This window comes from Cervus canadensis, chromosome 20, assembly GCF_019320065.1.
Source record: "Cervus canadensis isolate Bull #8, Minnesota chromosome 20, ASM1932006v1, whole genome shotgun sequence".
In the NCBI taxonomy this organism is placed as follows: domain Eukaryota; kingdom Metazoa; phylum Chordata; class Mammalia; order Artiodactyla; family Cervidae; genus Cervus; species Cervus canadensis.
In genome coordinates, this window is record NC_057405.1 from 59,673,604 (window position 1) to 59,689,926 (window position 16,323).

Below are 16,323 nucleotides of genomic sequence, written 5' to 3' on the forward strand. Positions count from 1 at the left end.
TCCTGTGTTTTGAGAGACTTTCTGGATTATTTCCCAGTGATCACAGGGCTTTGCAATTCATTTGGCAAACATGATGGTGACAATGGGGCATTTGGCAAAGTGGATGAGGTGGTTGATGAAGTGACTGAGGTTAAGAAGAATGCTATTGGCAAAACATCATGAACCAAGTTCTGGAATGTTCAAAATGGAGAGTTTGCCTCTCTTGCTGACATGACTCTGAGAAAAACCCAGTCTTTAAATAGGTGATTTATTTAATAGGAAGCAGAGAAAAAGGGTATCAACAATTTTTCTGAGCACTGAGCTGAGAAAGACTTTGACTGTAGTCTAATACTTTGACTATAGCCATGAACTGAGATGTCTTTGAATAATACAGAAGTTAAACAGATGCTTTGGAACTAGTCACTGCAATTAAAAATTACATTTAAAATATTTAAAAATTTGTTGTTTTTTTGGCCACCGTGCAGCTTGTGGGATCTCAGTTCCCTAATCAGGGATTGGACCTGGGTTCACGGCAGTGAAAGAGCCAAGTCCTAACCACTCGATCACCAGGGAACTCCCTAAACATTACATTTTAAATATTCAGGTTAGGTCTGAACAAAGCCTTGAGGCTAAGAGGTTTTTTTTATTGAGTCAGACCTACCCCAGTTCCACCCCACAAATATCTGCAGATGAATGCAAGAGGACCAGGGTAGTGTCTAAATAAACCAAGTGTTAATCTCTGTGTCAGTGCTCTAAAATAGTTGCTGTAATTCCTCTGATGTTCGTGGTCATCAGATTTCACAGAAACTCTAGGGGTCAAATCCATCACTTGGCTAGGTGTTGTGTGTGTGTATGTGTGTGTGTTTCCAGTGCTACCAGCTGTAACACTTTAATGACTATTCGTGGAACACGAGGGACCTTCCCTCATTATTCACCTGGGGGGAGGAATAGTGGCTGAGGGCTCAGGACAGGTCTCCAAAGAGAGGGAGAGGTAATAACATCACATTATTAAACCTCCGCAAATTAGAAACATTTCAGAGTAGTCCTTGCTGGTGCCTTTTTTTTTTTTTTTACAACTGTGTATAGAGTCCTTGATGATGCTGTCACCTCCAAAAAAAAGATAATAAAAGGAGAGAAAGAAGATTTAATGTTTGTGTGTGGGGTGTTTTCCAGGCAATTTGAGTTAATTAAACAAGCACATCAGTTTTATCAGGTCTCAAATGCTATGATGCTTAAGGGTACTCATCATAGAGTCTAAGGAATGAGGACTTCCAGTATATGAGCTTTTCTTTTCCTAGTTTTAAAAGCAAAGACATTCACTGTACACAGTAGATATCTAGGTTATAATGTAAAGAAAACTAGTATTCTTTGCAATTCATCAGCAAAATTCCTTATTTCTAATTGATAAGTATTTTTCTTGCCTATGGTGACATATGGGCTTCACTAATAGCTCAGTTGTAAAGAATCTGCCTACAATGCAAGAGACCCTGGCTTTATTCCTGGGTTGGGAAGATCCGCTGGAGAAGGGATAGGCTGCCCACTCCAGTGTTCTTGGGCTTCCCTTGTGGCTCAGCTGGTAAAGAATCCACCTGTAATATGGGAGATTTGGGTTCGATTCCTGGGTTGAGAAGATTTCCTGGAGAAAGGAAAGGCTACCCACTCCAGTATTCTGGACTAGAGAATACCATGGACTGTATATAGTCCATGGGGTTGCGAAGAGACAGACACAACTGAGCGAATTTCACTTTCATGATGACATATAAGGGTTGGATTATATTGTAATACAATTTAGCCTTGTTTAAGAGGTTAGGAGTGCAAGGAGATCAAACCAGTCAATCCTAAAGGAAATCAACCCTGAATATTCATTGGAAGGAGTGATGCTGAAGCTGAAACTCCAATACTTTGGCCACTGATGCGAAGAGCCGACTCATTGGCAAAGACACTGATGCTGGGAAAGATTGAAGGCAAGAAGAGATGGGGGTGACAGAGGATGAGATGGTTGGATGGCATCATTGACTCAACAGACATGAGTTTGAGCAAACTCCAGAAGATGGTGAAGGACAGGGAAGCCTGGTGTACTGCAGTCCGTGGGTTGCAAAGAGTTGGACACGATTAAGAGGTTAGACAGAGAAGAGGAAGCAGTGGCTCTCAGCCCTGCCAGAAGTCTTCATATCGGCTTATTATCTTGGACCATAATTAATTTCACCTTGTTCTATGTAGTAAGAATATATATACTATATATATTCATACATGTACATATATGTGTGTATATATATATATATATATTTATTTCATATATGGGTGTTTTTGTGTATGCTTTCTGTGGAGACCAGATGAGCAAGATATTATTCATGTGAAGGTACTGTTGAAGGTATTTTAAAAAGAAGAAGAAAATATCCCTGTTGAGAAAATGTAATTTCAGTCCCCTAGGAGATTATTATGAAAATGAAAACTCAAGTCACTCCTCAAGAGTATTTATAACTTAGGTTCTAAGCCTTAAACCTTTTAGGATCATTAGGAATATTTTTGTCCACATAATTATAGAAGTGAATCTCTGGTTTTTCAGAAAAGCGAAAGGACTTGCTTAAGGTCACAGGGCTAGTTAGTGTCAGGGGAGATCCCTGGTTGCCTAGTGGTTAGGATTTGGCACCTTCACTGTGAGGGCACAGGTTTGATCCCTGGACAGGGAACCATCCCTCAGGCCATGTGGCATGAAACATAGCTAGTTAGTGGCAGACCCAAGACTATAACTCAGGTCTCCCAAACCACAATTCTAGCCTGCACTGTACACCTCCCTTCTCATCATACAATCCACAGACATTTTGATATATGTAGCCTGGGCCCTAAGAGCTATGATTTTACTTAGGATCATGGTAGTATGTGCTACAAAGTCGTATTGTTATAAAGTTCTACTGAAAGAATAAAACTTTCAAGATGAAGTTAAAAGGGGATGCTTAACTATCTGGCCTTAATCTTTTAATACAAAGCAGTCTCTCACATCGGTCTAATGTTATACTGAAGTAGATTTATCGATGTCCCCGAAAACAACGGCCCATAAAAATTAATATACATCTATCTCCTTTGAGATAAGTGAAACACAGTTTTACAAAAGAGTAAACCTTTTATTATTTGTACATGAATCAGTTCGGTCTGAGGACACACAGCATCTGGCATACTCAGAAATGTTGCCCTAAGCGGAGAGTGTTTGTGGTCGCTGGTGTTTACAGTAACGTCACTTGTATTATCTACGTGCTAGGCGCTGAGGGCCATTCTGGATACTCAGAGTGTTGGGGGAACGTGCACGGCAGTGGGTTTAAGAAGCAGGGAATGCAGAACAGTCATGGCCTCCATCTCAAAGACAAGATCCTTCAAGGTCTCAGGAGGAAGCGGCCCCTGCAGAACAGGTTTCCTGGGGTTGGAAGGCCTCTCGAGGAGGGATGGAAAACAACAGCCCTGAATGCTGCCAGCCGGCCTCAGCCACAAGAGCTGTAATCTGGGGGTGGGGGTGCAGGGTCACAAGGGGACCACCTGAAGGGTGGGCAGAGGCCCTCGGGGAGGAGCCACGTACTCCTCCTCTCTGAGCAGCCGCAGAAGGATGTTCTTTTTATTCTTGGGCCAGCTGTAGATGTGAGTGTTCTGAAGCCAGGTGGGCACGTGCTCCTAGGGCAAGGGGAGAATGACAGAAGCAAAAGCCATTAGAGAAACACCTGGATCCCAGATCCCGGGCTCAGTTCCCCAACATCCGTGGTTTTCTCTTCTCAGGCACCGCCTGCTAAACTCTCCTGGGGGCTGTGCGGTTTTGCTTTCGGAAGGGGTTTGCGTGTGAAATGCTCTTGGCTCTGGATGCCAGCTGTGTAGCTCATTACGGAAAGCACGTGTGCACGGCTTGTCCCATCAGTCTCCCAGGCTACCTGCCCCTCGCCTTTCAGCATGCTTTTCACCGCCCTCCTCTAAAAGGGGTGGGACAGAGGTCACACGGAGCCACGTGAATTCCCCAGTGGCTCCGGGAGAAGTGTGCCAAGGCTGTGGGCGTTCATCCAACTCATTATCCTCTCACTCCGGCCCCAGGTCTGACCCGCAGAAGAAGGATGTTCCCCCACCCCAGATCCCAGCGATCCGGCAAAAGCCGAACCTGTCAGCCAGGGATCGAGAGGGCGCAGTTTCAGACTGCCCGCAGGGAGTGGACATTCTGCTGGGGGCAGACAGATGATGCAGAGGTTTAGTGTGTTCAATGGCAATGCGGGCCGTGGAGAAAAATAAAACCGAGAAAAGGGGTAGGGAGTGCTGGGCAGGGATGAAACATCTGTGGTTTTAAGTCGGGTATTAGGGGAAGATCTCCTCAAAGCTTCCTCACTCTGCTTTTTTACATCTTTACTTGTTTTCTCAGTGAGACCCTCCCTTATATGTGTTCAGTTGCTCAATCGTGTACAATTCTTTGAGACCCATGGACTGTGGCCCGCCAGGCTCCCCTGGGGTCCATGGGTCCCAAAGAGTTGGATGCGACTGAGAGATTGAACACACACAGGGAAAGGTCTCACTGAGAAAATAAGTAAAGATGTAAAAAAGTGGAGTGAGGAAGCTTTGTGGAGCCAACTTTGACCCCCGGTCGGAGAACTAAAATCTCACATGCTGTGGGGCAACTACTGAGCCCATAACTAAGACCCAATGCAGCCAAACAAACAAATATTTTTTTTTCAAAAGACACAGTTACTGCCTTGAGGAGTTCATAGTCTTATGATGGAATCAAAATGTAACTATTCTCCAGGCAGTAGCATGCCAAGGGGACAGGTAGGCGGGAGCAGTCTGCCCTTAGTGTGGGTAATTAGGGGATTGTTTGAAGAAGTTTAAAAAAACATTAACAAAACCAACTAAAAGTGAGTCTGCTTTTTTCTGTCACCATGCTCCAGTAATTCTAAACAATTACTCCCAACTCTCCTACCCCCAGCCACATACTGTTGTTGACTCCAGGTACTCTCAAGAGAGGGACTATTCAATATTTGGGGCATGGAGGGGGGGAGCGGTCAGGAAAGGCTAAGAGATTGGGTGCTAGAGAGCTAAGTGAGCGCTCACCAGACAGAGAAGCCGGGGCAGGGCGCTGCAAGCAGCGAGGACACAAGTGCAAAGACACCAAGAGTGGGGCATGTGGCAGGACACCTGAAACGGTCCACAGTGACCAGCGCACAGTGGCATTTGCGTGCACAGTGGCAAGGCAGAAAGCTGAGCCGGCAGGCAGAGCCCTCTTCTCAAGGGCCTCGTGTGTCATACAAGGAAGATGAATGCGGTCTGTAGTCGGTAGGAAACCCACCACAAAACGTCTAAGCTGGAGACAGATAGATCAGATCTACATTTCGGATGTTCCTCTTTGATGGCAGAGCAGAGGATGGCTGGTACAGAATCAAAGTGGACACAGCACAGCCAGGAAGGAGATCGTGCAATGAGAGCCGTCAGCGGCTGGAAGCACACCGCTGGGCAGGTTGTGCGCTGGGCAAGCCCAGGGGTCCTGGTCCCATAAACTAGACCCTCCTTCATCCAGGACAGAAGTCTCAGTGCAGTCCTGACATCCAGGGCTGCTCCAGGCTGGGGCTGGGCCTGAGCTCAGGGTGCTGGGATCTGGCTCCCAAGACCTTCACTACACTGCTGCCATTGCTTCTCCAAGCCTGGCACAGGCTCTCAGATGTTTTTCGTCCCTGTTCTCCAAATCTGCCGGCCTGCCCTTCTAGCAGGGCACAGGAACACAATCCCTCCTATGAGCCACCGCAGAGTTCCCTTTGGTAACTGTGTAGGTTTAATTCCTGTATTCTGCAGCTTTGAGCACTGAGCTATGTTCAACAAAACATTTCCGGGCAACGGCCAGCCAAAAATGCTCACATCTTGACTTTTATGTACAAGAGATAAGAAGTATCAGATGAACAGCTTCTTTTCATCTCATGGGCTAAAAACACAAACTACTTCTTTGTGTGTGATGGCTGTTTGAACAATTAGGACAGCGATGGTCTATCAGATAAAGCTTTAAAATCTTCCTGATTCAGGCTTCTGCGCTGAGTGGTACAACTTGTTGATCTTTCTGGCAACACTGCTATCTCGAAGGACTGATAAAGAGCTGACAAGGTTTTCCACCTAAAATCCTGGAGATTTTAAACCAAAGCTGGACTTAAAGATTCGTTTGTTTGTTTATTTACCTTCTTAGCATTTGGGAAGAGTACAGGGATGAATCTGAAGTTCATGCTTCCTTGTTTTATGAACTCAATCTGCATCTGGAACAGAACACACTTAAAGGTTTAATTTCAGGACTGAGGATGAGAAATTAATGGTTCTCACAATCATGCAAGTCCACACAGGATTTTTGTTCTGATTTCCGTCAGCACCACACACTCCTAATTTTAAACTGTCCATCACACATCCACGCCTTTTGCTCATTGATCAATCATGTACTGAAAGCCTGTTAAGAGTCAAGCTCTGTGTTAGACTTGGGGTTTCAAGGACTAGGATACTTTCCAGGGTATTCTGAGCTGCCGCACAGCAGTTCACAGAAGCCACTCGTGTGTATCTCTTCCCAAGTCTGTGTTCAGTGACTTCACAGTGGTGGTGTGAAGTCGGCCCTGTGAGCATATTTGTACCATGGAAATGGACAAATGCTACAAATCAGGATTCCCCCTCCTTTTTTTTTTTTTTGAGGACCAGTTTACCAGGTACCATAGCTATCAAGCCAGCAGCTTACTGAGCAGGCAGAAAGGAAAACTACTGACCACAGTGCAGTGTGAAAAGTATAAACAAATTGCCGTGGTAGCCCAATGGGGGCCATCCTTTCCTACATCAGTGGTTTGAAGGAGTTACAAGGGGGGTGTCATTTGGATACTAAAAGAAAAGAAGAATTTGCTCAGGTAGGGAAAATGGAGTGAGGTGGGGGAAGGACAGCCTCAGCAAAGGAAACAGTATATGAGCAAATGTCTGGAGGTGTGAAGGAATGTTTGGGGGCTGGGACTGGTTAGAAATGCAGGGGGGCCAGGGAGGGTGAGGGAAGCGAAGCTAGAGGTCAATAAGATGAGCTCCATCTGCCAAGCTTTAGGTTCCCCACACCACCTCCAATTTACTCTGACACAGCAGCGGCCCCCAAAAAGATTTAGCTGCCAAAAACTCGATCAAAACCAGAAATTTCAGCGTGAGAGGAGTTAAGAGTCTTCCGAATCCTGTGACCAGCACAAAGCTTTCAGTCATCTGATGACGAAGGAGATGAGGAATTATGTGTTCCCAACTATCTCATCTTCCAACTGAATTTTATAACTGAGAAATCTTCACCATGCATGGGAATAAAAACAAAACAGAGAGGAAAGTGATAGTGGTAATGACTAAAATCACCATAGAAACCCCCTCATAAACACACACACACACAAATCTTCCATGAGGTGTTTTCTCAGAATCACCTCCTGTTAAAAATCAGAAGATAAAAAAAAAAATCAGAAGATAACCCCAAGAGCCTATTTTACAAGGGCGCTAGAGCAGTGTACCTAAAAGCATCGACCACATGACTACAAGCAGGCGAGAGGAAGGGCATAGCACTTGTAAGATAAACGTGAAGAACTGGACTCAGTCTCTGGTTCCCAGGACACTACATCCTGTAAAATTTTGCTTGTCTACGAGGCTACCCCAGCGACAGTGCTTTTTCATCCTCTCTCATGTTTCCAGAGATGGACCTTCTGGGAAGCTGTTGGCTCTAGGATGTAGTTATTCCTGGGTTTCTGTTTGATCCCTCTGCCCTGGAGTTTTCTGCTGCTTGGAGGGGACCAGGAAGTCAGCCAGCTGGGCAGAAAGGCACTTCTCTATCTGGCCCCTCCGACCTCTCCATTGATGAGGAAGGGCCTGAGACACTGTCGTCCCAAGAAACGGAGTTTGGAGACAGCCTGGTTCACGGCCGGGCACTGTGAGACAAGCCCCGAGGTTCAGCTGCCTATTCCTGCCAGGCAACACCACACGCCAGCAGAGCTTGACAGGTTTCCTGGGGAACTGGCAGCGACCTGGGGCCCTCAACACACACATGAGCTGATGTCCTGGGGATTGGCAGTTCCTAGAGATGGAGTGCTTTGGGGCCCTGAAGTGCTTTGGCAGACAGTGAAGGGGGACAGCACCTAGAGCCAGCTGTGACCTTTTAGAGCAGAAACAGTACCCCTTGCTGGGCTCCACCCGGGGGCTGCCAGGCTGGGTAAGGATGAAATAAGACGGACACTCATCTTATTCCTTGGCCCCACTCTCTGACCTCCCCACCTTGCCTCGGCTTTTACTTTGGGTTGATTGTGAGCTCAAGTAAGGGGTCAGCACTTGGTAGAAGAGGAACCAGAGACTCTGAAGAACCAGATGGGGATATCCACACATCCAGCCTGCCTTTTCCCTGTGCTCCTCTGGAGCCGCAGGATTTCAGTCCACTTCCTTTGAGGTAAAGCTGCGTGTCCTTGCCCCCCTGACCCCCTGCTACCCTGTGCTGCTTACTTATTCCATCTGAGCCACTTCTGCTTCCTGCCCCATCTTCCTGTCTTAATCAGGGACCTTTTATGCTCATTCCAGGGGCCTTCCCCGCCTTGTGGAATGTTCAAGCTGAAATGGAGCTTACAAGTTCTAGTCCAGTGAGTTTCAAACCTTTTTAAGTCTCAGGATCCTTGGTAAACAAGCCCGAGAAAGGCAGACAGCTCTGGGGGAGGTGCCCAGCAGGTATGGGCACCAGGGCGGCTTCAAGGGAGAGTGTGACCGTCACAAGCCTAGTCTGGCATCCCAGTCAAGCAGGCGCCGTCTCCTCAGGGGTCGGTATGATCACGGAAAGCAGGGAGGCTGCTTGCCCGTAACCAAGTCTGTTTCAAAGCTGGATGATATTTTCAACCAGAATGTTCTGTCAGATGCTAAGTCTAACTTACTGTAAGTTTCCTTTGCTGGTTTTAGTTTGACCAGGCCCCCAGAGGTCAGGTGTTGCCTATCTATCATGAACTAGAACCATCCCTTCCCTTGACTGAACATCTGATCTAGGCCTTATGCTCTATAGACTTTATTTCACCTAATCTTCACAACAACACTGTTAGTGACCCATTTTTGAATACTGACATGGAAGCACAAAGAGGTTTAATGGTAAACGATCTTCCTGCAGTGCAGGAGACCTGGGTTTGATCCCTGGGTCAGGAGAAGAAAATGGCAACCCACTCCAGTATTCTTGTCTGGAGAATTCCATGGACAGAGGAGCCTGGCAGGCTACAGTCCACTGGGTCGCAAAGAGTTAGGCACGACGGAGCAACTCACACTTTCACTTTCCATAGTCACGCACCCTGTACAGGAGGAAGCCAGATTTGAACACGGGCTATCTGACACTACACTGCGTGTCCTCTCGGATGTGCTACTCTGGCTCTCTGAAAAGGGAGAGGACAGAACTGGACACAGATGCAGGGAGCCTGCTCTCTTCACAGCCCTGTGTCCTGCCCTCCCAGGACTTCACATCTGTGGGTAAATAGTTAAACCAGCAGAGTTCTGCTTTCCCAAATCTTGAAACTTCGAGATCACAGATGAATCTCCCTGTTACTGAGAAGGAACACGGAGTCCCAGAGGTGTGGGGACTTGCCCCAAGTCCCCAAGGTAGATGAAGCAGAACCAACACCCGCCTCACCTGCCTCGTTCTTCAACCATCAGCCCCCGCCCTCAGTGGGTATCCAGTGAAGGACAGGCTTTCACAGAAGCAGAAGCCCGACTCCAAGGGCTGGCAAGGTGCTGTGGTTTCATCACTCACCATTCGATGAATGTACTTAGTATGTAAGCCATGTTCATCCTCGTCCAGCTGCGACTCAGCGCCTTCCACATCCTGTTTGTATTTGGGGCTGATTGCTACGATTATCATCACTGTCTTCTGTTAATGAGAGGGAGAAAGCATGTTTATGGAAGTGTGGCGTGTGGTCCATTTGGGGAAGGCAGGCTGGAAACCGGCCAGCAAGACTGTGAGCATCTTCTAAAACACTGCAGGGTGGAGGGCCAGCCCCCATCCATGGAAAGTGAAAGGCGAGGCCCCAACCCAGGCAGACTCCTGGCTCCCCACCCCCTTCCCCCCGCCCCCCGCCCTGTCTCCCTGCCCAGCTCCCTTCAAACACAAGAGCCAATGGCTCTCCTAAATGGACGCGGTTCTGCCCACCATCTTCCACAACCATCACTAATAAAGGTCTAATGAAAACCGGAATGACTAAGTAACTCTGCATTGTGGCAGAGAGCCTCTGCCTCCCTCCGGCAGCGGGAGCTAAGCTGTCAGTTACTGCACCCTTGACTGCCCTGCTTGCCGCGGATGCTTAGCCCAGTCGGGAGGAGCAGACCCTTCAGCACAAAGCGAACATCAGGCTGCAGACAAAAGGAAAAGCCTCAAAACCCCAGCCAGCTCAGCCTCCGTCCCCCACTGGCTGACGCGGACAGGCTGGCGGCAATCAATTTCTATCTTGTTAAAGCACAACGTGTCCCAGTGGCCGGTATAGATTCTGTCAGTGAAAAACAAATCACAAGGCTGTGAGGGGGCGTCTGGGGTTGGGGGGTGGGCGATGTGCTGCCTTGCCTGTGAGGCTGCCCAGGAAACCTCTTCAGTCTGATCCTGCAAAACACTTGGTGGTGGCCTCAGATTAAATTGAATTCTGCTGCTCCCTCCCTACTCCCCGCCTTCATTTCCTCCTTTCCTATTCTGGTCAAAAAATTGTTTGCTCTGATTATTATCAACCACCTGTGTCTGGTTCGACAGTTATTTCCTGCCTGTGCATGTCCAGGAGGGTGACCCCATCCTTCCTTTCCAAGTCTTTGCACGGCTGCCAACAAGGGAAGCTTTGTTGGGACTTGGTCAGCTTTGGCCTTGGTGGGTATGCCAGTGCCTCTTTCATAAAATAACTCCACGAGCTAATTGTCTTTCTCACCAGCAAACAAGCTCAGAATTTTGGAATGTACTTACATCCCTAAGGTAGCGTTCCATCCACTTAATGATATCAATGCCTCGGATTCTATCTTCAAATATGTCAATCTACAAGAAAAAAAGATGTGGAAAGTGGCTCTTAATGAGAAGCTCTGTCTACAGGCAAAGCAAGAGAAAGCACAAGAGGCTGTATACATTTAAGGCTGAAAAAGTCACTGATGCTTTTTGGCAAAGAAGAGCCTGAAAGTCTAAAAATCAAGATGTAATTTTCTTAAAATGTTTCCTACTTCAAGATTAGTAGGCATTTGAGTATTTAATATTTGTAATTATGTTTTAAAAATTTGAGAGACATAGTAGACCACCAAGTTGGATGTAAGCCAGCAACATATGCATAATATATATATACACAAAACATATGCATATATATATGTATATATATATATCTGTAATTTGAAGGCAAACATGATTCTGGAGGATTTTAATGGATGTGTCGTATGCAACTACTGAGATACAATATGGTACTTTGCTTGCATTAGCCAGGTCATTATTATGGTATTATATCCAGTTTCAACCTATATATTTAAAAAGGACTGTGTGAAACTTGAAGCAAATCCAAGAAACAGTCACAAAAACAATTACTGAGATAGTGGGGGAAAGGTTTATGATGAAAGTTGAAAAGTAGAACTCTTGGGCCTTGAAAAGACTGGTATTAAATATCAAGTCTTTGAAGGGGAGAAAAACCAGCTATTTTCCATTTTACAGAAGCCCAAACAAGACCTTCCTTGGGCTCAGGCTTGTCTTGCAGCCAGAGAGGAGTGTGTGTCTGCACAAGGTGCTCTTGATTGGCAGACGGATTATGTCCAGGGATGGGGGATGCAGGGGGAGAGTCCTTGAAGAGGGGTGATTGGATTCAGCCACACTGCTCCCACGTCAATTGTCCTCAATGTCATGTTGCCATTTAGGGCCAGTCAAGTTCCAGCCATTCAGCAAGCTTTCCATGCGTCACCTCTTTTCCCCACACATGTCCTGTCTACTCGACTCTCCACATTTGCGCTCCCTGCGCCGTGATAGCACAGTGCAAGCCCCCCTGCTCTGTGAATCCTCCCCACAGACTGACTTCCTTCTCCTCCCCTTAATGGACTCTACCCCACTGTGACTACTGGTGGTACTGGACAATGAACACATTATTATGGCATTCTTTCATTTACTGAATGTCTCATGGATGTCTGGCTTATCTCTTGAGCCGGGTTCTAAGCTTCCTATGGAACAAGATCCTGCTCTACACCAAACTCAGATACATACAGTATAGAATATGAATTCAGAATATGTATTTTTAAACTGATGGAACATAAAAAATGGAATGGCTTTCCATTTGGTTTGGATGATTCCTGCTTTAAAATGTTCAGTGGCCAATGACTACGTTAGGCAACCTTGAGAGAGGCTTTGAGTTCTCCGAGATTGCATCAGTTATCCACTTCTGTTTTACGAGAGAGAAGCCACGTATGTCAGGGCTGACAAGAGACGGGCAGCGTGGCTTTTCTTTTTCCACTTGGAAGACTTTGAAAATGTTCCCAAAGTTCTCTAAGTCTTACTATTTTCATCTGTAGTATGTGGTTAATAAACCTACTTCTTAGGGTGCTTGTGAAGATTATAATGAGTTAGAGTGGAAAAGGCATATCATAATGCCAGGCATAAAGTAAGTCCTCAATAAATGGTCATTCTTATTATTATCCCAGCACCTAAATTCTTCCTTGCTATGGAGATAGACATTCTGGAAGGAACAATGTGCTGAAGATCTTCCACTGGTCTCTCCAGACATCTACTAAAATACACAGCTTCTGTCAGGCCAACTTGTCCACCCAGCTACTGTTATGCGCTGAATTGTGTCCCTCCAAATTCTTGTTTCAATATATGTCTTAACCTCCCGTGTCCCAGACTATGACTATATTTGGATATAGGGCTTTTAAAAGGTGATTAAAGTAAAAGGGGTCTCGTAGGTGGGTCCTGATGCAGTATGACTATAAAGAGGAGACTATAAAGAAAGACCAGAGGAAAGACCAGGGGAAGACAGAGGGAGAAGATGGTCCTCTACAAGACAAGGAAGACATTTCAGAATGAAATCAGCCCTGCCAAAACCTTGATCTTACACTGTGAGCCTTCACAACTGAGGAAATAAAGGACAGTTTAAGCTTCCTAGCCTGTGGTACTCTGTGGCAGACCTGGCAAACCAATATAGCGCCCCCTTTAGGTTGTAGGAGGCACTGCTCCCTTGCCTTTTTAGGCCTCAAGGTGGTAGACTCTCCTGGCTTTTGCTTGTCCTGGGATATTGCACTACTCATTCTCTACGGGTTTCCTAAGACTCACCTAGAACTCTGAAAATGATCCATTTATTAAATTACCCATTTAATTAATTCTTATCCATTAAGGGGATCTTGATGTATCGATACAATAACTTAGCTATCCAGGATGAGGCTCTGGGATTTTACCATGGGCTTTAAGGACTTCCCTGGTGGCTCAGATGGTGAAGAATCTGCCTGCACTGCAGGAGACCTGGGTTTGATCCCTGGGTTGGGAAGATCCCTTGGAGAAGGAAATGGCAACCCACTCCAGTATTCTTGCCTGAACAATTCCGTTCCCAGTGGAGCCTGGTGGGTTGTAGTCCACAGGGTCACAAAGAGTCCGACATGACTGAACAACTCACCCTTTCACTTTTCATTTCATAATGATGAGGATTAGAGTTTAGGGACAAATTTAAATTGGGCCTAGGCAGCCCCTAATTGTTAAGGTCACAAAAACCTGTCCTCTTCTCCGGGGGCAATCAGTATGCTTATGTGGAGAGGACTAAAAGTAAGATCTTTTCTACAATGTTGGCCTTATGTCCTGTAATTAGATTTTATATGAGTTGCCCCAGTGTTTCTTATCCCAGAAACGAGAAATTGAAATGTTGATCTCTATATATTCATATATCTATATAATAATGAAGTTGAGGTGTAGAGTGTATATCTGTAAAAATTTTCATATACTTCCATTTGAAAGTAATTACAGACTAAAGAAATATTTGAATAAAACTCCTGTTAAAAATGCTAAATAATCCTTAAAATGGACATTTAGTTACTAAGTATTCTTTCTTTATTCTTCAACATTTGTATTCGTAGATATTTCCCTTAATTTTTCACTACTCCTTAAAATCCACTGTCACTAAATACCCAGAGGAGGCCTCGGGGAAGGAAGAGAAGTGACATCAGTGTTTGAGGAAAGCCAGTCCTCCGAGTGGCCTCCTGTGGTATTCTATTTATCCTAAGGAAGACTTACGTGGGTGTAAGCTGTGCTTTTCCAAGGCACTGCAGGGCACTTGAAGAGTGTGTGCTTCCTGAAATTTCTTGGCCTAAGATCACAGTGGACTGCAGGGCTGGGGTGTCCACCTTCCCGAACTAGCCTAGACCAACTGAGAACCCGGCCCTGGATTGCAGAACCTGGCTCCCTCTTCAGAATCGTTGGTGCTGCAGCAGCCAAGGGTGGCCTGCCCGCTGTGCCCAGTGGGGTGGGGGGGCCCCAGGCTGCCGGGCCTCCACTGCAAACCCTGCAACCCAGTGCAGAGTGACAGGATCTTGTCAAATGAGCAGGTGACCTCGTGAGCCTCGTGCACCACAAGAAGCCCAACCAAAGCAGGCATGATTGGTGAGGAAGGGCAAAGGTGCCAAGTGCAGTGAAAGCCTGGCTTTCCTTTAGGCTGATCACCAGCTGCATACAGTGGGGGCATTAATACCATGCTAGCTGTTCAGAGGCCCTTGCTGTTGCTTAGTCGCTTCAGTTGTGTCCGACTCCGTGTGACCCTATGGACTGTAGCCCACCAGGCTCCTCTGTCCCTGGGATTCTCCAGGCAAGAATACTGGAGTGAGTTGCCATGCCCTCCTCCAGGGGATCCTCCCAACCCAGGGATTGAACCCTGGTCTCCTGCATTGCAGGCAGATTCTTTACTGTCTGAGCCCCTAGGGAAGTCCTCAGAGGCACCTGGGGTCACTCAAAAGGCATGCAGGAAAAACATGCTGGAGAGTTTGGATAGTTTGAATTCTAGAAAACAATTACCTAAATCCATAAGCATTTAGGTCATGAGCACATAAATCAAATAATAGAGTTTAAGCTATCAACAACTTTTTAAAAAAAAAAAAAAAACAACTTTTTACATGTTTCTCTTGTTTTTTTTTTTTGTTTGTTTGTTTTCATTATACTCACTTTAATTGTTCAATCTTCTCTTTGGATAAAATACTTACCGCGGTTTGGAAGCCATTTACCAACAAAAAGTTCACAAATTTCACCACCTCCATGGCTGTGTCCATAGAATAAGTGATAAAGACTTTCCCTAAAGAGAGATTTTTGTCAGTTATTAGAAACTAGACAAATCATGCCACTCTAAACAACACTTGCAAATTGTATGCAGTATCTTTCGGCCTTCTAGAACAATGAAGGGACTCCCCAGAATGAGGGGGCAGTCTAAGGGCTTATGGCTGATCAGGGTGAATTACTGTCCTCAAGACATAGATCTGCAGGCCCAGAGGGGCAGGGGGTCTGTCCCAGGATGTGCAGACTGCCCAGGGTGCATCAGAGAGAGCGCTGGCAGGTTGAGACAAGCAGAGGAGGTCTTCTGAAAAACCACATAATACATTAACAACAAAAAAAATCCATCATCCAGAACCTGCGGGGCCTTAAGATCAGGCCACCCGGGGTATATGAGACACACTTGGCACTGTGCCCAAGAAAATACTCTCACAGCAGGCCTGGAAGTTGAGCCCTGCTAAGAGGCCACCCAGCCGTGTCCTCTTTTGATCTCATGATGTGATGCTCTCTGCTGCCCTGAACTTGATGAGAACAAGTGAGGGGAGGGAGAAAGTGGTTCTCCACCGCCTCCTTCCCCTCACTACTTATTGGTCGGGGACTGTCCAGGAAGTTGGAGTAGACTACAGGGCAGCTCAGATCAGAAATGTTATCAAGAACTCCAGTAGCTTGAAGCAGAGACCCTGCCTCTGGGCAGTCCAGCATCACTGACTCCCTTACTCATCCGTGAGTCAGTCTAGAGCAGCAGATGGCATTGCGCCCACAAGCTTAACCCAGTCAGGATGAGAATCAGTGTTCTCCCAGGCTAACATCTTGGGTAAATTATCTGGCTAGCGTGTTAACGTAGTAGATGAATAATTTCTCTCTGTTGGCATTTAGTCTGAAATCAACTGGCTACATCTCAGGAAGCTCTGGGGCAGAGGGTGGAGAAGACAGCGGGGGCAGGGTTGGAGAGGACCCACTTACTACGCTTGAAAGTGTCAGCCGCAAAAACAACAACAAAAAGAAATGAAAGTGTTAGTCGCTCAGTCGTGTCCAACTCTTTGCGACCCCATGGACTGTAGCACACCAGGCTCCTGTACCCATGGAATTCCCCAGGTAAGAAT

General features: G+C 46.3%; 1 protein-coding gene and 1 long non-coding RNA gene across 3 annotated transcripts in view; one reads left to right on the plus strand and one right to left on the minus strand.

Annotated features, from left to right (window-relative positions):
- LOC122422917 overlaps positions 1 to 16,323 on the plus strand; it is a 41,986-nt gene that overhangs the window by 5,851 nt on the left and 19,812 nt on the right. The window lies entirely within an intron of this gene.
- Positions 3,081 to 16,323, minus strand: part of TRAF3IP2 (TRAF3 interacting protein 2) — a 43,794-nt gene continuing 30,551 nt past the window's right edge. For both annotated transcript variants that reach the window (XM_043439694.1, XM_043439693.1), the window contains exons 5-9: positions 15,157 to 15,245; positions 10,925 to 10,993; positions 9,737 to 9,853; positions 6,159 to 6,233; positions 3,081 to 3,639 (exon numbers count right to left, since the gene is read on the minus strand). In XM_043439694.1, coding sequence (XP_043295629.1) covers positions 3,493 to 3,639; positions 6,159 to 6,233; positions 9,737 to 9,853; positions 10,925 to 10,993; positions 15,157 to 15,245 — 497 coding nt within the window. In that variant the 3' untranslated portion in view covers positions 3,081 to 3,492. The remainder of the gene's footprint in view (positions 3,640 to 6,158; positions 6,234 to 9,736; positions 9,854 to 10,924; positions 10,994 to 15,156; positions 15,246 to 16,323) is intronic.